The sequence below is a fragment of the Chrysemys picta genome, chromosome 5 (assembly GCF_011386835.1).
Source record: "Chrysemys picta bellii isolate R12L10 chromosome 5, ASM1138683v2, whole genome shotgun sequence".
Lineage (NCBI taxonomy): Eukaryota > Metazoa > Chordata > Testudines > Emydidae > Chrysemys > Chrysemys picta.
Window position 1 is genome coordinate 118,236,765 of NC_088795.1, and position 25,348 is coordinate 118,262,112.

Here is a 25,348-nt window from a genome sequence, read left to right on the forward strand (position 1 = left end):
ACAGGAGATCTATGACACTGGCAACGTGGAGGGTGTTCACATGGGTAACTGCCATTGACACTAGTCTATGAAAGAGTAACTTGTGTACCAAAAAACTCCAGCCTTTAAACATATTGGGCCAAATCCTAAAGTCTTTGCACTGATTTTACTCCGGGCCAGGTTTTAATGGGAGTTAGGCACTTACCCTTCTTAGGCAATTTTGAAAATCTACTAGGTACCTATCTGCATCTTTAGGCACCTAAATACCTTTCCAAATCTGATCCTCAGTTCTTTTTCAAGCAAATGCCAACTGAAACCAGTGGCTAAGGGCTTGTTTATAATGCCCTTCAGTTCAGATTATGAGGCTGTGAATTGCAGTGCACACTAACACACTGTGCACTAACTGCCCTATGTGGTTGCTGCTGGTGCAAATTCAAAGTTCCTAGTTTGTGTTAACAGAGTCCTGTTTGAAAGAGGACTGCATTAAGGAGAACTAGGTACCTTTTAGTTCACTCCAGCAGTGTACACAAAGGTCAGTTAGAGCGCAACAATTTGCTGCACTCTGCAATTCACACCTTTATAGTCTGCACTGCAGTGCAGTGTAGACGTAGCCTAAGTAAAGACCACAAGCCATGTTCTACCACACTTATGCATCACAAGCAGTAATTGATTTCAGTGGGACTATTCAAAGAGTAAGGGACTATTCAGCAGAAGACGACGCTGAGAAAGGGCTTCAGGGTTTGGAGCATTGTTTTGCACTTGCCACAGAGTTCCCACAGGAGTACCACAGTGCAAAGACTTTACACAAAAAATCTTCTTGGTTTTTTTTTCAAAATTTCCAAAGTCTAGTACATACACAAGAGTAAATTGGGAAATGTAAATAGCATTCCAAAACGACTGCCCTAAAGTTATGACACATGTAAGGTACAATTTAAGGCAGTTTCAAGTAAAGCCCACATATATAAAAATATATACCTATGTCTGCCATAAGCCTGCAAACTATATACTTACTGTACTTTGGAGACTGCACCTGCTCCTGGTGAAATCAAGAGGAGTTTTACCATTGTCTTTAATAAGACATGATCAAGTCCTTGGTTAGGAGATTGCAATCACATCCCTTTAAAAATTCATCAGTGAGCTCAGCCTATATATACACATGAATTCAGGTGCAGGCATGAATAAAAGAAATGTGTGATAACTTATTACTCTCACAGAGACTACAGTAAGGGAGATGGGAAGGCAGGGACAGCATCTCTTTAAAAATTGATTAAGCATATAATTGATGTAGGAGAATTATTAATATTCCATTTTATCTACAGCAAATAGAAACAAAATATACCATAACAGCCACAGGTCTTAAATGCATTAATCATTGGTACAAATGGGATGATATATATTACACAATCACAAATTGATAATGGAATAGGCTTTCCAAAAGTCACTTCAAAGGGGAGTTGTTCATAGCTTTTTAAAGAAAAAAGATACAAATTTATACCTATTAGAATAATTGGATAATAGTTAATTGAGTTTATTCTTGCCAGGTTACAGTTCAACATCTTTTTTTCCCCAAATGATGGCAAATATAATGAAATTATATTCACCCCTTATTCTGGACATGTAACTCACATTAATGTTACATGTTCTTATTGAGGTAGCATGTTATATTGCAGAGCATCATATGTTATTGACAACCAATGTCTTGTATATCCATGTATAACTATGGCAAATGAAATATTTTTCTTATTGCATTAGCATATTTTATATTTCTGATTAGAGCCATTTGCACCCTAGAATTATGAAGGGGGAAACTACTTACTAACTTCCTTCTCCTGAAATGAGTTAGAGAGAGAGAGAGGCAAAATGTATCACAACAAGTGGCAATTCAGCATCCAGAGAAAAACAAAGAACTGGAGCGTGGAGACTGAAGTACCCTGTTCCCCTGAGAAGTACCTGCCTTCCAGGTCTGGAGAAGCCTGCACTGTATTGCTGACCTGCTCTGCAGATATATAAAGGATTTCTATCTTCAGGGCTATCAATCTGGCACCTTGTACAAAAATTAAATTCACTTAAAAATAAAGTAGAATCAATTTCCCTCATTATTATGGGCCAGATTATGATACCTTTACTCATGTTGAGTAGTCCTTCACTTCTCAACTAGCCCTATTCAAAGGATGACCCAGTGGTTAGGGCAGTAACCTAGGACTTAGGAGACCCAGGTTCAATTCCCTCATCTACTACAGATTTCCTATGTGATTAAGACAAGTCACTTAGAGTACCTCTGTACCCATCTCTAAAATGGGGATAATAGCACTGCGCCACCTCACAGGGGTGTTATGAGGGTAAATACATTAAAGAGTGTGAGTAAGGGGGGCTATAAAATACCTACAATAGACAGATATTGAAATATTCAGCAAACCCAATGTAAGTGTAGCAGAATCAAGCTCCATTAATGTATCTGCAAAGTGCAGACAATGAGCTTTTCACAAGCATTGCAGAAAACACAAAACGAAGAATTTGAAACCTAAACTTCTGCAATTAATAATGACCCCTCACTATTTCTAGGTTCATTAAATGGGAATTTTAAGTTTAGTTAGACCCTTGAAAAAGAAATACTCTTAAATGTCATTTTAAAATGTTATGATATTTAAGCAATATCAAGACTAATACTGGAGAGCATATTATTTCTACTTGTTTTTTTTTCTAAATTAAACTCAGTAGCTTTTGTGTTGATAATCTTTGAACAAGAGTGTAAGATCTGCCTTAGTAATAAAAAATGACTTTATGGATTTTATTGAGTGTTTACAAATCAATGTGCTGTACTAGATAGCATCCAAATATTAACACTGAGTATTTGAAACAAAAAAATTAAGCATGTGAAAAAAACTACTCAGGAATATTAAATAAATGTTTCCTATTTATCACGGCATAAAGCATTTTATGTAGTGTTTTACTTTGTATTTAAACATACCCTGTATCCTGTAATGAAAGTTCCATTGCTACATCCTAATTCATCTACTACAGGTCTCTCCCAGCCAATCATCATGCTGCTTTTTCCCACTGCTTTAATAATATAGACCGAACCAACTGGAGCAGGAGGTCCTAGAGAGAAAACATAAAAGTAATGCAGCAAGAAGTTTCTGTCCAACAGCTTTTTAAACCACTGAGATAGCATGGTCCTAACAGTGGTAAGCTACCTTTTTCTCTCCAACAACAACCAGGAACAGGGTATCATGTGCACACCTTCAATAGTATAAATTCTAGAGGGTATATGGACACTGACATTCTATGTCTGTCCTTCCTTTTATTCCAAAAATAACATCCTTAACAACAAAGTTCAAATGGGCTTGCAGACCTGGACAAAATAAAAGGGAGGTGAACCAGTTGCTCTCAATGGGGCATTATAAATACAATGGAACTGACCAAATCTAAAATGTTGTTATGAACAAATGTTGTATGCAGTGTTGGTCCCAGGATATTAGACAGACAAGGTGGGTGAGGTAATATCTGTTATTGGACCAACTTCTGTTGGTGAGAGAAACAAGCTTTTGAGCTTACACAGAGCTCTTCTTCAGGTCTGGGAAACATACTCAATGTCACAGCTAATTAACAGATGAAATAGATTGTTTAGTATAAATAGTTAACACATATTTCAAGGGACCATTAAAGGTGCAGCGGCCAGGTAACAGCCCTCCAATCATAGGGAGGAAAGAAAGGGAGGCGGGGAGGGCGGAGGCAGCTGGGGCAACTGTTATGAACAAGTGAAATTTCATTGTCAGATAATGACAGACTCAGCACTTCCTGGCAACCACTCTAAGTCTGGAATTTCAGAAAGCTCTTGACACCACACCAATATGGTTAAAATTGTTATAGGCCAAATTGTGGCCTCCTCATAGACTAGTCAATGCCACTCTCCTGCACTGTTAAACACCTTTCACAATGCTGTTCCATTCCTGTATCATCAACCTTATTGAAAAACATGCAATTGAGTGGAACGGAGCAGTTGGTACTTTGAACCCATTCTTACTTTCCTTGTGCACAGAAAACACCCACTAATATTAAGCAGGAGCTGGTCCTTTGCTGCTTTTCACTTGCTTAGAGAGGGAAGGGAGTTAATCTTTATAGCCCCAATTCAGCAAAGCATTTCAAGCAAATGCTTAACTTTAAGCAAGTGAGTAATTTCATCCCTTGTCAGAAAAGCTCTCAAGTTGCATTGTAAACTTAAGCACATGCTTAAGAGTTTTGATGAACTGGGACCTATGTTTTTATTATCAAAATTTGCTTAATTTTTTTATAATTAATTATTAGTAGTAATATCACTATAACTTCCCTTCTTATTTCTCTTAACTTCCCTTCTTATTTCTCTATCTCAGGTAATCAGAAAAGCTTTGTTACTCATCTTTGTTCCTAATTATATCCAGTAACTAGCTTTTCACATTGAAAGTTACATAGTCTGTAATCATTTTGATCAAACTGTTGAGTCATGCATGCTCCATTTGATTGCTTCAATGAAGAATGGTTAAAGGAGACTCCTATGTAACAGTCAAGCAGTAGAAATATCAAGGAGAAAAGCAAGAATATATTGTAGAAAATAAAGCAAACCTGATAATGTCTGAGAAAGAGAGCTGACAAACCCTCAGTGCATTAATTTATCAGAGAAGGCTGACCCTGCAATCACAATAATGAATGACAGAACTCCTCTGTGCTTACATAGGAGCAAAAGCAGGACTTAAAAATGTAGTAACCCTCAAAGGCCTAATTTAATACAGATAGAGAAGGACAGATGAGATAATATGAAACCCTAAAGCTGGAAGCCCATATCTGAACTCTGAGGAGCTGAAAGAGAGGGTACTCTGAGCCTGGTTTTACCTTTGACTCTGAAATTCACTTCCCCATTAGTGTGAAATTGAATCTGAGTCAATGATCTTCAGGGTTAGTTTTAAGGCCTATCTAATCACTCAGGCCTCGATCCTTGGCATCTGTTCTGGCTGCTTTGCCCTGAAACAGCACAAAGCAGCTGGAGAGCTCTCCAAAAGAGGTAGCTGAGGAGTCCCATGACACAGAGGAATCCTAAGTGATATGAAGTAGCCTGTGGCAAATGGAGGTCAGCTAGCACAGAGAAGCAGGCCCAATCAGAACCATAGAGACTAGTTCTTCTATCCCCCATTTACTGTTGTCTCCCCCCACCCCACCCTTCATCAATCGTTGTCTATGAGTTGTCTAGCAAACTGCAAGGCCCCGGAGGCCAGGAACTTATCTTTTCACAAGGTTCACACCTCCCAAATACAGAAGAGTTTGGTTGTGAGCTGGAATGAACCCCATGGCTGTACTTTATCCTTTTTAAATTTAAGAAGGGGTGGGGGACAAAAAACTGGCCATTAAACTAGTGCCTGCAATTCTGAATGAAGAAGATTTTGGGGCATCATTTTGGGTGCCTAAAAACATGCATTGACCATAAATAGCAGGCACCAGATTCAGTGTTCTGGTTGTGGCCATTTTGAAAATTTGGTCAAAGATGCCAACAGTTAATAAGGCCTACCTTTGGTGGCTGCCAGACGGAACCAGGCATATATTCTATGTGTACAAGTGGAATGCTGTTTATTTGTGAAAGTAAATTTAGTATAAGAAGTGCTTCAGGAAACACATGAGTATTTGTCTAAAACGTATCGTGCCAATTTCCAGGCAAGAAATTTAAAAAAATGTCTATTTGGTGTCCCCAGATACCTCTAGGATACACCAGCTGAATACTTAAAGAATGCAACTGCCTGGGAAAGCATAAATCAAGCTTCAAGGAAATTATTCCTAAAACTGCAGCATCAGTCGCCTGAATGCTGTCACCATCAATCTACCCAAAGCATGACCTTGGGACTTCCATAGATGTTGGCCTATCGATTTTGCTCAGCTCCTTAGGCTGGCTGCACTACTGTGTATTGATGTCTTTATTACATTTCACCTTTCTCGGTTTTCATATTTTTGTGGTATAAATTAAATAGAAAGAGTCTGTACATTTGTGTGAATTATGACTCCAGGGCAGTGACAACAGTATTCACGTCCAGGACCAACTATGGGATCATGCTTTTTATTGCATGTTCCGTTTGCACAAACAATTGGAGTTCGTTCCCTTTTGTAATACGTGAAGAATGGTCTGGATCCTCAGGTGCACCCAGTAAGTGCTGACCACAGCTAAGAGAGAAAAATGCAAAGGAGCCATTCACAATTCCCTGATCCTAGGGCAATTTTGGGTACGTCTACACAGGACTGTGTGCCAGTGCTGCCACCTACCCTGCCTGTAGGACAACACACCAGGAACACACTCTCTGTTGAGCTTGTGCTCCAGTGGATTCCTTCCCCAGTGACTGCTTCTGGAACACCTGTCAGAGAGTTTCCACAGTCCAGACAGTATTTATTATGTAGATGAGAATTCCCGGTCAGTTAGGATGCCATCCTCCAGCTTCCAGCTTTCCATATAACTGAACCTAAATCCTGCAGAGAGGCTTTTGCAGGGGAAGTTGGTAATGACACTGCAGAAGTGATGTTCCTATATTCCTTGCCTCCCCTGTCTGCATCTGCTGGTTACTCCTGAGGATATTCTGTGCCAAAAAAAAAAAAAAATCTGCACCAAAAAAAAAAAAAAGATTCTGTACACAATATTTTAAAATTCTGCAAAATTCTGCAAATTTTATTGTCAAATAAATGTGGAGGGTCCAGCATGGCACAGGGACAGAATAGGCCACTGGCTGCACAGAGGTGGGAGATCATTGTGCAGCTCCTCCCGGGACATGGACTCAGCGGTTAGGCTGCACCCAACCCTGACACAGCGTGAGGACTGGGCCTGCCCCAGAAACACCCCACAGCCCTGCCCCTCTGTGCCAGGCGCATCAGGTGTGGGCAGGCAGGCTCAACACGGAAGGATCTAAGTGTGGAGGGGCTTAGTGTGGGAGGATCCAGGTGTGGGTTGAAAGGGGTTATGTGTGGGGCAATCTGGGTGCAGGTCTCTCGGTGGGGGATCCAGGTGCAGGGGGGGGTCTGGATGCATAGTGGCTTGTTGGGGGGTTCTGGGTGCAACGGTAATGGGACTCTGCAGGGGGGTGCAGGTGGTTGGGGCTCAGTGGCAGGGGGGTTTGGGTGTGGGTAGGATAGAGCTTGGCAAGGGGGTATGGGTGTGGGGGGCTCAGTGGGGGTCCAGATGCAGCTGGTAGGGGCTCGGTGGAGTGGAGATCCGTGTGCAGGTGGCTTGTCTCAGTGATCCAGGTGCAGGGGGAGTGGCACCCATCGGCGGGGTTCTGAGTGCAGGGGGGTGAGTCTCGGCAGGAGAGTCTAGGTAACAGGGGGTCTGGATGTACAGGGATCCCTCCCCCTGCAGCTGTGGAGTGATGGTTACAGGAAGTAAGGGGGAGAGTTTGCAGAGCTTCCTTAAGCTGGGGGAGAAATCTGGGGGTGGGTCTGACTCACCAGATGCTGTGCAAGGGAAGAGGAAGTCCCGTCTTCCCCAGCCCAGCTGGGACTAGCTGCTGAGCCCAGCGCAGGGTAGGAGCCACCAGCTGGGTCTTCCCCAGTCCCTCCTCCTGCCCCACAGTGATTTACCTCTCTACCAGCTGTCCTGGGCCCTCAAAACATACTGCTGGGGAGGGTTTCATGACCGCTCTTGTGGCTTCCCTTTGCTTCCTTGTCAGTCATTTTTCTGCGGGGAAGCAAATAAATCTGTGGGGGGCATAAATTCTGTGCATGTGCAGTGGCGTAGAATTCCCCCCAGGAATAACTGGTTCACAGAGGCATTGGGAATAACTTGGCCCTCACAAATAATCAAGAGTGATGGAGCTGAAACAAGATTTGAGAGAAAAATTTCCTTAGGTCTTTACTGTGGAGCATCTTTTGCTGACAATTCAGGATTCACACATGTTAAGGATGGAAAGAAACTCCTAGATCTGCTGCCCCATTGCAAGGCATGGGGCAGATCCTAAAAGCAACCCCAGTAACTGATTTTGAAATCTATATTTTAAACCACATGGTGCTCTTAAGAATATCCTGGTGATCTGTATGTGCAAGGGCTTGGTTGCAGCATGTGGGGAGCTTAGAGGGGTTGACTTAAACATAGACTTAATTTTGATATTTGTGGCACAGATGATGTAAACAGTATGCAGAGATACTGTGTTTTCATTCTTCCAGCTGACCTCTGTGTCATAGGGATAGCTCAGTGGTTTGAGCACTGGCCTGCTAAACCCAGGGTTGTGAGTTCAATCCTTGAGGGGGCCACGTAGGGATCTGGGGCAAAAATCAGTACTTGGTCCTGCTAGTGAAGGCAGGGGGCTGGACTCGATGACCTTTCAGGGTCCCTTCCAGCCCTATGAGATAGGTATATCTCCATTTAAAAAAAAAAAAAAAACATCTGGCAGATCTAGACAGATTCAGGTCCTTTCCCTTTTGGTGTTTGTGTGATGAACACAACCTTCATGCCCGTAAAACAAGATGAATGACACTGTGAGTACAAACTTGAAGACTTCTTTCCTCTGCATAGGAATAACCCATAGAAGGAGTGATATGTCACTGAAACAGTACAGGGCAGTGAGTTCTCTAGTCCTTTGTGCTATTGGAGACACTGGTTCTCTCAAAGAAAATGGCAAGGAAGTAGAAGAAATTTAATAATGATGCTACTTCCTTATCTAACCCATTAAGAGCTTAGATTGTAAGGTGATGGGTGCTATAGAAAACCCTTAGACAGATCAAACTGTCATACACCATTGCAAAAAGCAAAAGCCTGTCTGGACAAAATCTCCAAAGAGCACACAAACAGGCCCAAGCGCTCTTGGAAAGGAAAGAAAATTAGGAGATTTACAATAATCTTATTTAAACACAAAGTGCCATCCCATCTGCAACAGGGATCAAATGAGAGTTTACTATGAATTGAATAATCAAATATTAATTCTGTTTGCTTTCTGTCGCAGTTAAAGCTACCTTTAGAGAAAAAAAAAAAAAAAAAAAAAGAACTCCATAGCTGTCCAAAAGTAATATGCTGGTAATGAACATCAGCTCTTTTTCTTTCTTTCAAAAATGGGAAGAGTTATCTTGCTGAATTTTAATAAAATATTCCAGATTATTAATAAAAAATGTGTGTTCTTTACATGCGTTTTTCATTATACAGCTATATGGCTAGGAAATCAAACACAGTGAATGAGAATCCCCTGCCTAGACAACATCTGTTCTTTTCTTTTGACCATCTTTTTTTCAAGGCGTTCTTCCATAGCTAGGGCCAGTTGAGTCCTTGCACATAAGCCTCCCATTGCTATGTCCATACTGCATAATCTGTTCCATTTAGCTAAAGAATAGTTTTTTTAGCTCATGTCTGGGTATTGCAGAGGGACAAAGAATTTGATGATTCTGGGACAGAAAGTTTCCGGGGGGGGGGGGAGGGGGGAGAGTAGAGGAAGCTAAACAGTGAGGTGCAAAAAAATCTCAGGAGAATATAGAGAGGCTACAAACAAACATTTAAAACCCCCTTTGTTCTAACATTTATGCAATATTTGCTTTTTAAAATGTTCAAATAATCTATCTATAAGTGAAGCCAAAACAGAATATTTCTGGCCATTAAAAGGGGCACATTGGTCCTTATCCAAAACCAAACTGATAGCATTATCCCAAAACACTAACCAAGGGAATAGAGACTATATTATAGAGTGCAATACATTCATATCTGAAATAACTGTCATTTGATGTCTCAGTGTAAAATTTTCTGACCAGTGAAAATGACGGTATGAGAGCAGCTCAGGCATGTTTCACCAAAGCATCTGCCACTACAGTTCGTGTCATAAATACAACTACCAGAATACATGTAAGAGCCTCACTGCAAAACACACATTCCCTGGATGAGCAGGGGATTCACTGGAAAATTAAACAATGTTACAGTTTAAAGAGCACTTACAATGCATTATCGATAGGGTGGATGGAATGGAACCCTGGATCACTAACTCTTTGCCTCACCAGTCCCCGACATTCACACATTCTTCCTTCTAATCACTCTGCCTTCCGGGACTCCTTTATCTTCCTCCACCAAGCACCCCTCAGACTCTGAGTTGGATCATTCCTCTCAGTTTGTCTCCCCTTATCGGGTCCAAAAACATCTCTGGATTTCTCACTTCTCTGATGGGCCTCCTCATACTGCCAGGCCTAAACCTCTAGAATATCTCTCTCTCTAATGTATCCTCAATTATGTTCCCTACCACTGGAATTCCTACCTAGATTTTCTTCATTCGCCACAGATTTCTTATGTGCAATCTAGACTGTGGCGGGTTGCACTCACCTCTGAGAGTGCCCCCTGGGGTCTGGGAATGGTGCTGCCATTCTCTTCAGCTCACAGCACCCCATACAGTTGTCAGCCTATCTCCAAGGCTCTTCTGTGGCTCAGCCCTCTGGCTGAGTCACACAGTTCAACCCCCTTCCAGGGTACAACTAACTCAAACAGAATAAGTTCCTGGCCCTTCAAAGAATTAAATCAGCAGGGTTCCTCCTGCACTCCTGCAGCCATTGTGGTCAGCAATAGGCCCTAACCTTGCCCTTTGGCTGTGACCTAGGGGCTCTTCACTCCATGGGCCCCAGCCAGGCATTGCCTTGCTAGGAGCAGACAGCTCCTTTTATTTTGGCCTGCAGTGCTTTGATTGGCTATTGCTGAGCCCCAGGCCTTCTAGTTGCTGGAGGACCAGATGTCAATGGTTCCCAAAATGGCTCCTCCCAAGATGCTTCTCTAGGCAAGCCTAAAGGTCTAATAATACTTGCTGCTCTTTTCCTCTGAGAAAGCTGGGGCAGGGTATAGCAAAGCAGTGGGGCCTCCAGCAGCAGGTCATGAAGGCCTGGTATGCCCTGTCACATAGATTATAGCATTGTTCTTTGTAGGCGACACCCAAACAGTCTTATGTGGGACTCAGGCCAGAACTCCATCCAAGCAGGAGCCCAAGGAGCACTGAGAAAGTGATTCTCACAGCTTCTGAACAAGGTGTGGGATACATTTTGTACCATTGCACTTTGGGGAAATGGAAGATAAGCTCTGCAGGGAGCCATATTTCCATTTTCACTGCAATGGAAACTTACTGATTGCAAATAGAATGGGATCTGTGGACTTTCCTGCTGGATGCCTGGGCCATTGCTCTATCTGGCAAGAGGCCTCAATGGAGGTAGGTAAGGAGTAGATAAAAAATGGGTTTTCAGGAAGGGTTTGGGTTAAAGGCTCACTCCTCCATTCCCTCAGCTCCAGGATTTGTGGATTCATTTGGATAATTTATTCTTATTATTCACTTTATGTTGGGCACTGAACTCAAGTACACAGCATAAACATTTAGAGCTTGATGCTACACAGAGAGGATGCAGATATTGCAAGTATAAATGCAAAGTAAAACGAATGGCACAGGGCAACCAATTCCATTAATGAGAGCACCACCAAGTCAGCCCTGTCTGTTCACAGGAGCACTTAGCCAGGGCCAGCTTTAGGAAGTGCGGGGCCTGATTCGAATACCCGGCGGCGGTCCATGTCTTCGGCAGCACTTCGGCGGTGGGTCCTTCACTCGCTCCGGGTCTTCCGCGGCACTGAAGGACCCGCTGCCGAAATGCAGCCGAAGACCCAGAGCGACTGAAGGACCCGCCACCAAAGTGCCGCCGAAGACCCAGACTGCCGCCGGGTGAGTAAAAATTAAAAAGGCGCCTAAGTTAGGCGCTCTTCTTTAGGGCGCGGGGCCCGATTCGGGGGAATCAGCCTAAAGCCTGCACTTAGCTCTTTATCGTGAGCAGGACTGCAGTTAAGCCCTTGTCTGGCTATAGCGAAAGGAGGACAGGAGACACTGATATGGATTTAATCAGGCCGCAACTTTAATATTAGAGGTCTGGGACTACCTGGCAGATAAAAGTGTACAGTGCAGGCAACTCCATGTTCATTCAAATAACTACCTACAACTTCCACCAGCCCCCTTTCATTTTCCATCCAGGTCCACCAGCCAACCCATGGCTTGGACCTTACCATCCACCCCCACCTCCCCATCATAGGAGGGTTAAAGTGGGCTAAAAGAAAGGGGGGTTGGCTCCCTGCTATACCATTCATAGGCGCCCCACCTCCCCCCATCACACACACACACACACACACACATTCATTTCATTCCTTTAACGAGCACCTCCTTTACCAGGCCATTTATCTGGTCACTGGATGCCTTCTGTAGATCAATCTCTGATAATTTTCATATGACTTTACATTGCGCCTCTTCATATAACCTTGTGGTGGGTCTACCCACGCGTGACCTCTGTTTTCATGGGACTTTGTATCAAAGCCTCATTTAGAAACTTTGCATTGCCCTTGGTATAATATTATAGCCCCTAAGGATAGAATAAGATAAAAGAAAAATTTCTTTTTGATAGCAGTAGAACAAGAGCTCTCTCCACCCACACTCTTAATCAATTGCCCTGTTGAATGAATGAGGTGTGGATGAGCAAGGCATGGAAGGCAGCACCTCCAGACAGCCTCAACTGTTGAAAAGGGGCTGGGAGCCAGACCCAAGGACAATAAAACGTGTCAAGTGGGCTCATTAAAAACAAGCAGACATACCGACGGCCTCAGGGGTTAGAAGCAAGCACCTTCTTTTGGAAACACCCTCTTTGCAGCATTGGGACAACACTCAAAAGAAAGCAGCACAAAGGACCAATGGACACAGACACAGAGTTTGAATCTGGTATAGATTTGCATAAGAGGAAAGCTGCTATAAAAGTAAGGTGTCTTGCAGAGGACCCCGGGTCTCGTCTTGTCAACATGGGAGCATCAATCTGGATCGGCAGAAGCCCGGCTCCACCCCCTCCCCCATCTAACTCACCTGGCCAGTGAAGTTAAGGGGAGCAACTAATTGGTAACAACAAGACGGAGTGTGTTTGTGTGTGTGTGTGAGTGTAAGTGTAATATATTATATGCATATGATACAGTGTTAGTGAATACATGTATTACTAATAAATGTGGTGTTTTGTCTTATTCCCCCTGAAAAGATCCTGTGCAGTACTTTAAGTACAACACTTCCCTATGGAGTACCTGCACTGGCCATCGGCCCTGCCCTTACAAAATAAGTTGTGACATACAGCCTAACCACCCTTTTTTCCTCACCATAATAGGTCCTCCCTGACACGCGCTGTGGAGAAGGTGAAAAAACCTCACTCCACAAAGCCGCTATGGTGGTGAGGGAAAAATTCCTTCCCAGTCACCTTACAACTGAGCGACTAGTGCAATGCCCACAACAAGTCCTAACCCAATCTGATATTCGTACCTCGGGCTGAGGGAGGGTGGGTGCTGCCTTGCCTGCTGCATGGAGAAAGGAGTTCCAATGCCAGGGCTTGCATCTTTTAAAGCCTTCCTGCCTTCACATTCCCGGGGGGGAGTCAGTACCGCAAAGCTGAGCATCACCCACCTTTTTGTAGCAGTTTCTGATCTTTCTCTCTCCCTCCCTCCCCCGCCACATAGCACTGCTACCCCCCTCCCTCCCACAGTGCGGTCAATCTCCTTAGACATGCCAATTCTCTCTCCAAGCCTTTTTTAACCTGCCTTCTTGAAAGGAAGTGGGTGTACAGAGGGTTTAAGATTTACTATACTTAGCATATAACCTCATGTAAATTCCTTTGTGGCCTCCACTTGCAGTTACATTGGAGTAAAACTACCTTGCACAAGGCCTTAGTAGTCAGTGACAACTGTTTGAGAAAGATCGAAGCTGAACAAAACTCCAGATACAAGAAACAGCTGTACTAATTTTCCTATTTTATGCTGAATCAACACATTTGGAAGCAGTACTTGCTCTCACTGATCAGTGCAGGTGGAGTTGTCTCCTGACACAGCAATTTAGCAGCACCAGCAGCAAAGCTATTTTAATTAAGAGCAATTCCACGGGTGAGTTTCCAGGTGATCTGAGGCCGATCAGCCACTCTTCCTTATGGCAAATTATTAAAAAAAACAACCAGCATACGATTTACTTAGAGCTATAAAGTACTCATCTCCAATACCTGCATTTCAGATGTACATGATTAAACAGAAATCAAACTGAGCTATTCTTAATGCCCAGAGAAACCAGCCATCTGAACAAAACTGGGAAAGAGAAAATGACTCAGAACACCTGGTGAAAAGAAAGAGCCAAAATGATCAAAAACATACAGGACTGAATGCTAGACAGGAATGACTCTCTGTCTATTTTTTTTTACAGACTAAGCCCCTGCAGTTTCCTTGGCTGGTCTCCATCTGGTCATGTTGCAGCATCATTTTTGCAGCAGTGTAACACATGATGTTTCCAATTCAAAGTGTTTTTTAGACTCAACAATGTTACCCATCCTGCTTTTCATCCTTAAGGAAGTAAGCCTTTCCTCTCCAGCCACCAACCAGAAGGACTGCAATTCTCACCCACTCCCTCCTGCTTCTACATACACATGGACTCTTTAGAAGTTTAAGGGAATAGATACCAGTGATGCTCAATTCGCTGAAACTATGCTGATAACACAACTGTCCAACTGTGAATATTTTTCAGGCTAAAGCACTGCTGTCCATTGCAAGCACTTATCTACCTTATGACATTATCTGCTATAGAAATTCTGTAAGAGGGGGCTGGTAACATGCTAGAATTGTTTGCTCATAATGGGAAATAGATTTCAGTCTTCATTGCCCCACTGGTATGTCACAGTGGAGTTATTCTGATGTCTCTCCTCTGATCAATAAGCAATCAAATAACCCCAGCGCACCTGACAGAAAAGATAAGAATAGAAAAGACTGCTGAAAATATGAGTTCCTGCCCTCAGATTAGTTCTACAAGAAACACGGCATTAGCCAATGACCATATACATCCCAAGTATTAAGATAACAGTTTCCCCTCAGATAAAAAAAGGAGGTTCCATAAAGATACTGATCTATCAACCATAATCCCAAATCCCAAATAGAAGTCTCCAGATTAAAAATTACGTATAGAAATAAAGTAAAATTTTCATAGCTGTCCAAGTCACTTAGGACCTAAACCACATTTTCACAAGTGGCTTAGAAACTAATTGAAAGGCAATAGGACATTGGTGCCTATGTCACTTTTGAAAATAGAATTTAGGCATTTTGGAAAATTTTACCATAAGGCAGTAGTTGATCTATGCAAGGTACTAGCACCTCCAAGTGTATCCTGTGAAGGGAAAATAGGACTCAGTATGTATGTTTTATATAAACATGCACAGAATTATGGAATGGGATCTCCTTAACTGAAAAGTGAACGCTGTTTTCTCAGACTCCAACAGAAAAATTTCTACGTGGTCCAATGTAATCTAATATTTTGCATTTAGAATTCAGTAATTTCATTGCAACAGAACACAATTTTCTGTGTAACAGCTTTGCAAATTATTTCTCACAAGACTTCATATCTTTGCTGTCCATATCAGAATTGTAGAGTCAAATAAAAAACAACGAAGGCAGAGAGAGAATTTACGAGATATATGTCAGACAAAACACATATTTTCAACTAGGATTTGAAAGGAGATGGAAAATCTGAGCAGTGGAAGGATACAGGATAGCTGCTTCAGATAACAAGAGCTTCCGGGGAGAAGGTTCTCATACCAATGGACACAAGCTTATGTGGCCAGCACTTGAGAAATAAGAGAGGTGGGAAGGAGTTAAAAGAGACAGAAGGCCTGTAGGATGGCCAGGCATGAGTCTATGGAGGATTTTAAAATCAAAGAGAGCATTTTAGAACTGAAATGAATGAGGCTTCAGGTGAAATTTTCTGAGGTTGCACTGAAAGTCTAAGTTGTCTGAGTTCACTCTTAATGTGATAATGCTTCTTTGCATGTCTGAGAAGGGCAAAGAGGGGGTGTTTTGCATCTGTTAGAAAGCCAGTCCCACCAAAGGCCATAGAAAAGGGGATTCATGTACTAAACAAATCTAAATGTCATAGTATTTACATTATTTATGTTTTTATTTTTCATATGCATCCTTCTGCTGGTTATTTAATTAATATCTGTATATAATGTTGGGGTCAGAAAGAAACTTCCCCAGTGTGCAGATTATTCCACTGTAGAGTTTCTTGAACCATTCTGTGAAGTATCTGGCAGTAGCTACTGCAGTGACAGGATATTAGGCTAGATGAGCCATGGTCTGAGCCAGAATGGTAATTCCTATGTTCCTATAGGGCAGTGTTGCCCAAACTTGGGACACCGCTTGTGTAGGGAAAGTCCCTGGTGGGCCGGGCCAGTTTGTTTACCTGCCACGTCCGCAGGTTCGGCCAATCGCGGCTCCCAGTGGCCGTGGTTCGCTTCTCCAGGCCAATGGGGGCTGCAGGAAGCGGCGCAGGCCGAGGGATGTACTGGCCACCGCTTCCAGCAGCTCCCATTGGCCTGGAGCAGTGAACCACGGCCAGTGGGAGCCGCGATCGGCCAGACCTGCGGATATGGCAGGTAAACAAACCGGCCTGGCCCACCAGGGGCTTTCCCTAAACAAGCGGCATCCCAAGTTTGGGAAACACTGCTATAGTGGACACATGGAAAGCATGACATGGATATCTCTCCTCCCAATCCTGAAGAAATCTCTGTTTTAAGAAGTGGCCCCCAATATGAAAACCATTAATCTAACAGACTATTCTTTTATTCTAATCTATTTTATGTTTTTAAAATTTTTCTACTCCAGTAAAATGTCTCATATTTTACAGAAGCAATGACCACCTGCCTAAATGGAAGAATATGGACCCAAAACAGAGCAAAAACTAACCTGCACCCAATGTCTTTTCCTGCCACCCACCTGAGACAACTAAATGCAAGTCTGCACCTGGGGGAAAAGAGTCTTTTGTTCCAAAAATTAAGAAATCTGCTTGGAGAATCTAAGCAACTCATAAGTGAGAGATGAAAAAGTGCAACATCTGTATTAAATGTAATAATGCACACCCCATATGGATGGAATAGCTAAATTGCCCTCTGGGTTGAAAGAAATTGAACAGATTGCTTAGAAATGTGTAAACCCCATTTTCCTTAGTGCAAGGAAGCAAACGCCATCCAGATGGAGAATATAAAAAGTATCAACTGGCACATTTTACTTACATTTTCTCTACTGATCACTCAGTTTACAAGGGGGTTCAACTGTGGCCAGGTCCCCCGTGCAGAGAGAGTGGTAAAGAGCACCATTTGTCATTCACTCATTCAAAACATAGCACATTTAAAGGCTTCCCAAATAAGGGATTGATATTACCTGAGGGGGGAAAAAAAAGTCTCTCTCAATATGTCATCATCATGGCAAATATCAAAGGGACTTAAGCCTCATTGCAGATGGAGCACCAGGTAGGTCCTTAAGGTGCCTAGCTGGATAGTCAGGTTAAGTCCATCACTGACCATCTTATCGTGCCAATGAAACTTTTGGCAACCATATGCTCACTGGCTGTGTAGCAGCATTTCTTGGTAAATATGCTTCAGAATTCATTGGTCTCCCATCCTAATATGTCCATACCAAAAAAGCCACCAAAACTGAACCAGTGCTGAGGAAGGTGGTTGCTGGGTTTGGCTTTGAATCTCCTCATTCTTGATCATGTCCTGCCACTACTACTGAGCAGCTGAGGAAGATGACGAGAATCAAAAGCATCATTCTGGTGCTCTTCAGCCTTCCTCAGTTCCCAGGTTTCACTGCCATACAACAGAGTTGGTATAGCCATGGTTCTATAGATCTGCAGCTTCATAGCAAGCTTAATGTCACAACATCCCCACAGAGGTTGCCGAAGGGCCCCAAACATAGCAACAGTTGCTGCTACATGAGTGTTCACATCTTTCAAGTATCCTCCAGCACAGCCTATGACACTGCCCAAGTATTTGACAATTGCCACCTGTTTGTTGTCCCACCCAGACAAGTTAACACTGAGCTGGTTGTAATCTGGAGCTAGAGACTGCTTAAGGGTAATGACCAGGGACTTCGTTTTGTCTGGATTAATAACAAGACCATAACTGCTGCTTCTTGCCTGACTAGATTGGCCATCAGCAGCAGCGATTCACCAAACTGAGCCAACAAGACAATGTCATTGGTTCTCCAAGCAAAGTGGTGGTCAACTGAAGGCCATCCAATATGTGCATTTGTTTAAAAACTACAGTCCTTACAGCTTCCCATTAACTCCAACATTTGGTTGAGGGTTACATTTTCTTTGTAAATTGGAAGTCAATTCCAGAGCCTCTTCATGGTTCACAGTACAAGCCTTTTCAGCAGTGCTATTGCTTAATGAGTTTTTAAGAAAAACAAACCCTCAGTCTCAATGAGTCAAACCCTGGTGTCCTTGCTCAGGTGGCTTTACAATGTGTGACACTTCAATGTGAGCTTCCCATAATAAGGAGATCGAATGCTTGGCCCAATATGAATCCGTGACTGAGTTAAATCATTCAGGGGGAAGATTTTCAAAGGCAAAAGGGGCAGTTAGGCACCCAGCTTCCATGAAAAGTCAACGAGATCTGGGCACCTAGCTCCTCTGTAACATTTTTAATACTGTAAAATGATTTCTCTGTAATTGAAGCCTTAAGAGGCATTTTCTTATGTTTATTAATATTTATCTCTTGTATTACTGAGTCAGATAGATGTCTCCTGGCTATGTTTTTTTTGTTTTGTTTTGTTTTTGTTTTTTCTTGTAACATGGTTTTTTTTAGCCTGGAAGCTTGATTCTACGCAGGTCCAGCCTTTTAGATGAGGACTGCTATACAAGAACAGCTGTGGCTCAGTGACAGAATTAGATAAAATGCATCCTGTCTGACTGGGCCATGTAACACAGCCCTTTACTTTCCATTACTCTTTGAGTTAAACTAGTGACATAGGTCTATGGGGTAAGGCTAAATTGATACATAAGGACCACCGTTCTTCAAGGTGGTGGGTGCCCTCAAGTCTTCAGCTTCAATAATTCTAAAATATCAGGTATTCCACTGTTTCAGGAAAGGAAGACAAGCAAGAGTCAAGAAAGTGAAAATGAACAAAGCACCAATAACATTAATCATGGCTCTGGGGTCTATGTAAGAACGCTCAATCTAATAACAAAAGTGCTCAGTGGAACGGATACGTGTAAATTGTGCATGAGCTATGATTACAATGGTGTCCTATTACCACAGTATCATGGGTAAGCCCAAAAGGCACGCTGCACATGGTTGCACAATATGCTCCTCCAAAAGCTCAGGAAATGAAGAGATTAAATGATAGATAAGGGGAGAGTTTGGAGCATATTATGCATCTGGAACCCAATGTAAAGCACATTGATGGAAATGGGATTCTTTGCACTGATATCAAGAGGCACTGCCTCAGTCTCCTGGTTATTTTGTTCAGTTATGTGATTTTGTGAGGATTAGAAGGAACAAGCCCCTAAGTATCCAGGGTGTGTGAGGAGAGACAGAAAACAGAAGTATTATGACCTTGGTTTAACAGAGAACATAGAAATAGTCACAATCTGATATTCAGCATAGGATTCAAATCTAGTTCTCAATGTCCAATGTGTAAATTATATGGAGGAGATTATGTGACCTCTTTTCTGATTAGAGTTAGTTTGGGGAACAAAATCTGAGTTTCTTTATATTCAAAAGGGTTGGTATCTACCATCAACACAAATTACCACGTCATCATAATAATAGTACAATTACTTTATTTGAAAAGTGCCTCACTTCCAAGGCACTTGGAGTTGCACAAGCAATTTAAATATACCGTATTTTCCGGCGTATAAGACGACTGGGCGTATAAGACGACCCCCAACTTTTCCAGTTAAAATATAGAGTTTGGGATATACTCGCCGTATAAGACTACCCCTCTTCCAACGCACACCAAAAAAAAATTAAAAAAACATCAGATTTGATTTCAATATGGTAATTTTAATTCAAATGCTTATGACATGCAGGTACTTAGCAGGAAAACTGTCACTTATAAACATAAGGCTGTTTGTCATCAAACATGTAAACATAAAACAGTGCAAGTGGATTAAACTTTTCCTAATTCACTCTAAAGCTGAAAGGAAGGATAAGACAATAAACCCATGGGAGCTGCCATGCTGTTTGTTTTCTAAGCTGTCAACCAAACTGGAACTGATGATGATAGGAGGAAGATAACAAACAAGAGAGAGAGAGCAACTGCCGGGCAAGTCCCTGGCGAGTTAGCAACGCCCATCATAACTGCAAGCTACGGTATTTTTACAGGTTTTGCTGGCGTGACAGTTTCCCTTTAAAAGCCTTCAAAATCCTCCTGTTCGTCATCTGATACCATAAGTACATCAATGACATCTTGTGATACATTTGTAAGGCAGTCATCGTATGGATCGAATTCCGTATCAGATGGTGTGGTCTCAGCTTCGGCTTCCTCTTCATCTTGCCACAAGTAGTCGTCCTCCATACCATCTAATGAATTTGATATGCCACACTTCTTGAAAGACTTGATTACTGTTTCTGCATCAATATCATTCCAGGCTTTTATGACAAACTTGCACAAAACATCCAACTGTGGAGCACGCATGTTTCCTCCTTTTGTGAATGACTTTTCGCCGCTAACCATCCATTCATTCCACTGTTCTTGAATGCGATCTTTAAATGGCTTGTTTAGGCACACATCCAGTGGCTGTACCAACGATGTCAATCCTGCAGGAATAACTGCCGCATCTGTGTTTAGTCTTGCAAGCATTTGCTTGGTGCTGGGAGTTAAATGAGCCCTGAACATATCCCACACCAGTAGACTACATTTTTGAATAAGTCCACCTGGTCGCCTGCTCCATACATTATCAAGCCATAGCTTTACCCCTTCTTCATCCATCCAGCCTTTTTCATTCACATGTACAAAACAACCAACAGGGAACTTGAATTTTGGCATTGTTTTTCTTTTAAAAATAATCATTGGTCTCAGTTTGGCGCCATCAGCTGTGCATCCTAGTACCACTGTAAAACTGGACTTCTCATGTCCTGTTGTTTTAATTAAAATTGTTTTTTCACCTTTTTGATGGACAGTTTTATTTCCAACCATATCAAAATTCATTGGAGTTTCATCCATATTTCCAATACTACTTAACGCATAGCCATGTTTAGTGCGCTGTTGTATTACGTATCGATGGAAACTATTTACTTTGCTATCAAGATCTGCAGGTAATTTTGGGGCAATTTTCATCTTTTGCCTCAGTACCATATTATGCCTTCCCATGAATCTAGTACACCAGGATACAGTGGCCTTAAATCTGTTGCTGTGATCTGAGTTAGATTTGGCCCACTGAAGTGCAAACAAATGTATTTTATTTCGTGTCACTACATAACCGTTTTGGCGATGCTCATTCACCATGTCTGCTACATGTTTTTCGAGTTCTGGCCAATGTGGAGTGCCTCTTCTTAATGCACACTTACCCCTTGGCATACTCTTTAATGCTTTTTCATTTGCTTTCCAGTCCCGAACCATCTTTTCTGTTACTCCATATTGTCTTGCAGCAGCGCAGTTATTATGTTCCATGGCAAAGTTTACAACTTTAAGTTTGAAACTGGCTTCATATTTCTTTCTTCTTGCTGGTGGAGCCATGATGGGGTTTTGACTGTTGGACATTTGTATACTGTACTGTATGTACTGGTGCTATACTGTATGAACAGGTACAGATACTGGTGCTGTACTGTATGTGGTACCCAGTATACAACAACCAGCCAATCACGGCAAGCGATGTACCTTACCGGCGATTGGCTGGTTGTTGTATACAAAGCCTGCTTGGATTGGTCAGCTCTCCCTGCCTGCCCAGCCCTCCCTGTCTCCAAGACTATCAGAGCGGTAGCACAAACACGCCTCTTTCACCCGTCTGGCCCGCCCTTGTATCCTATTACCTCCTTCTCTGCCTCTCAGATCTCGCACATGCGCGCCTGCGCCGCTTCACTGCAGTCCTCAGGAGCGAGATCTGAGAGGCAGAGAAGGAGGTACGGTAATAGGATACAAGGGCGGGCCAGACGGGTGAAAGAGGCGTGTTTTTCTGGGCACAGCGCCGCTCTCTCTCTTTTTTCCATACCCCGGGCGTCCCGGACGCCTGCAGCTTGCTCCGCCCTTCACTTACACCTTCCCGGTGAGGCGCCCCCTCACCTCGTCATCGGGCGGGGATGCGGCCGTGGCCGTTTTTGAGCTCCCCCCCACCATATGCGGCGACCGCAGATTCTCCAGTCCGGCTCGGAAGTTTCAGCACCCGCCCTATAAGACGACACCCGGCGTATAAGACGACCCCCGACTTTTGAGAAGATTTTCCTGGGTTAAAAAGTAGTCTTATACGCCAGAAAATACAGTAGTCCTTTTAAAATAGAAAAGAAAGAGCTTCTCCCTCACTGGAGAATTTTGAATCTTTTTTGTTTACTGCCATTATTTGAGGTGGCCAATTCTTTTACTCATGGCGGAGCAATTTATGAAACCGAAGGCTGCGTTTTGTCAATGTTATTATTCTCTCCTCAGCACCCAGCTTGCCATTGTGGACAGTCATGCTCATCCTCTGCAGACACATATTCTTCTGGCGATTTGTACGAATAGGAAAGATTATTTTTATTCTGACTTCCCTCTCCCTGCATAGGCACCACCAAAGAAGTGTATAAACCAGCTTCATTCTCTTTTTAATAGCTGCTTATTCAATTAAGGAGTATGGGAATTAAGGGAATTAGGGGGAGGACACAAAGCAGGCCTATTGACCCCAATATGAAAAAAAACATATGCTTAAACAGCCTCATAGAGAGAGGAGGGTACTTAACTACAGAAGGGAGGCTTAATTTTCCCATGTATTTAAATATGTCCCTTAATACACTGTTCTTCTGCCTTCTGCAGCAGAGATATTTAATATTATGTAAGAGGAAATATGTGCTCAGCTCTCAGATAAACAGTGAGTTTATCTTCTCCTTGCGCAAGGGCTCATGAGTATTAGTGCAACTGTTAGACCTGACAGATGCCCATTGCCTGACCTGCATGTGCACATAATCTCTGACTTCCTGGGCATGAAGAGAACCTCTTTCAGGTATGTATAGCTGAAGGCCTGTACATACATATATGAGATTTTCCTCTGTATTTCACATAACTGTAAGACATTTACCAATCGACATCTGAATACCTAACAACAAAACCAATACAGCTCATTAGTGTCAAAATAAAGGCAGAAACATACGGCTAACCTGAACCAAAAGAACAAGGGCAAACAACATTAGTCCTCAGGCAAACCTCACAAAAGGGACCAGTTCCCAAATAATAGAGAACATAGGGATGAAAAGTTGGTAACAAATACAAACAACCAGAAAACAAGGGAAAGGGCCCCAAAATGCTATTGTTAGTTCTATGTACACAGGAAGGATGGTCCAGCGGTTAGGGCAAAAGCTTTGGATTTGGGAAGCCTGACTTCAATTCCCTGCTCTGTCACAGACTTCTTGTGTTACCATGGGCAACTCACTTGGCCTCTTGGAGCCTCGGTTCCCCATCTGTAAAACAGACATAATAGCAATGCCCTACCTCACAAGGGTTTGGGACGGATAAATACATCAAAGATTGTGAGGCACTCAGGTACTATGGCAATGGAGGCCATATAATTACCTACCATAGATATATTTAGCATCCCCATGGGCACCCCATTTTACCTCCAGACATCGTATACTGTCCCCACAACCCCAGCACAAGTTCCAGCATCCATCAAGGATCCCCCACCCTTATGGGGATCACACCCAGGAGAGGAGGAGTGCAAGAGAATTGTAAAGATGGCAGAGATGTAGAGAACTCAGCCACACAGCAGCCCCTTATTCAACATTTCTTCCTGTACAGAAAATCATATAAGAGGAAAGAAAAATAGCAATAGCCGCTAGCAAAGCTCCAACCACAAAGAGACAGACAGCACTGCAGCACTGGTGTCATCCAGCTGCTTCCCCACCTCTAGCTTTTTGAAGCTTGCTCACCAGAAGGGACTGCCTGCAACCAGCTGTAAGTGCAGGTGGGGGCTACTCAGAGATGTAATCCTAAACCCAGAAATGGGAAAGCAGAGACACAGCACACAGTAGATGTTTAGGACAGTGGAGAGCAATAAAAGCTAGCAAAGTCCTGCCTTTCTTGTTGCTTTGCAGGTAGAATGGCTGGTTGGAAACATGAGAGAAAGAATTTCTTGTGGTTCTCAGGTTCTGAGAAGTGTTACAAAAAAGTGAGAATGTGCTTACAGGGCTTCCCACCTGAAGCAGCTTTTACCAGCCAGTCATGAATGTGCTGCATCACATTGTGAGGCCTTGGCCTTTCAGATGCTCTTGCTATTGTCTAAATAAAATTCGTAAAAACCCAAGGAAGGTGGAGGCATGACAATCTCTGTATTGTAATATAATTTGCATGCAACAAGAGTAGGACTTTTGTCAATCCCTCCATCCATGTTTTCATACCATGCCCATCACTACTGTGTTTGGGCACCTATTCTGTTCTTGTGAGAACAGGAAGCTAAGAGTCCTTGTTTGCTTTTATCTGTTGATGTTAAGCAGGGAGTCACTTGTCCAAATCAGATGCATAGCCTACCACACAGGTGATATATCTAATCTGAGGTAATTGATTATGCTGATTAATTGCTCTAAGTAATGAGTAGAAGGGAACATTTAATATACTGAGATTTGGGGCCAGATTCATCCGTACACTGGCTGCTTCGAGCCATTCCTGTTTTAACTGACTGAGTAAACCAGGCTTACAGCTGATCTGCATCATCAGAGTGACACAAAGGTGCTGAAGCATAACGGTGAATCTGACCCATCATCTATCATATGATACTCTGGTTTGTCTCTGGATTTCTATAAATTGTTTACTCCAGAAGTTATAACTTTTTATCTCTTCAGCATTTGTTTCACAACCCTGAATGTAAGGAGTGAACACATTGTTTTGCTTGAATTATGGAGGTAGAGGGGTTAACAAAAGTCCTCTAGAGATTAACTATCTGAATTTGGATTTTCCCAGGTAGCTTTTATCCTAGACAGCAAAGGTGCACAGTGTAAGGTATAAACACATGGTAAAAAAAAAATAATGTGAAGGATCCAGACATTCATTATTGAGAATGCTGATTCGTAGCTGCAAAGATACTCCTGTCTTGTAGAAGTAGACAGGCCTAAGAGAGAAATGTCTAGCTACGTCCCTTATTAGTTTGATTGGGTTTAAATGTAGGTCTTCTAAGACTATGTCTACACTATGAGCTAAGTGTGTGATTCCCAGCTCACATACACATACTCACCCTAACTCTCATTGAGTTAAGGCTGGTCTTCACTATGGGGAAATCGACGCTGCTGTAATCGATGCAGCAGAGATCCATTTAGCGGGGCTAGTGAAGACCTGCTAAATCGATGGCAGAATGCTCTCCGGTTGACTCCGGTACCCCACCTCACCAAGAAGAGTAAGCGAAGTTGACCGGAGAGCGTCTCCCAT

The 25,348-nt window shown here is 42.7% G+C and overlaps 1 protein-coding gene across 9 annotated transcripts in view; it reads right to left on the reverse strand.

The window, feature by feature from the left end:
- C5H4orf50 (chromosome 5 C4orf50 homolog) overlaps positions 1–25,348 on the reverse strand; it is a 125,890-nt gene that overhangs the window by 44,035 nt on the left and 56,507 nt on the right. For 7 of the 9 annotated variants that reach the window (XR_010601917.1, XM_065598194.1, XM_008170181.4 and 4 more), the window contains one exon: positions 2,948–3,078. The exons of the other annotated variants lie outside the window; for them this stretch is intronic. Coding sequence is in view for 6 of the 7 variants with exons in the window: in XM_065598194.1 (XP_065454266.1) it covers positions 2,948–3,078 (131 nt within the window). In the remaining variant the exon portion in view is untranslated. The remainder of the gene's footprint in view (positions 1–2,947; positions 3,079–25,348) is intronic. 9 annotated transcript variants of the gene reach the window in all.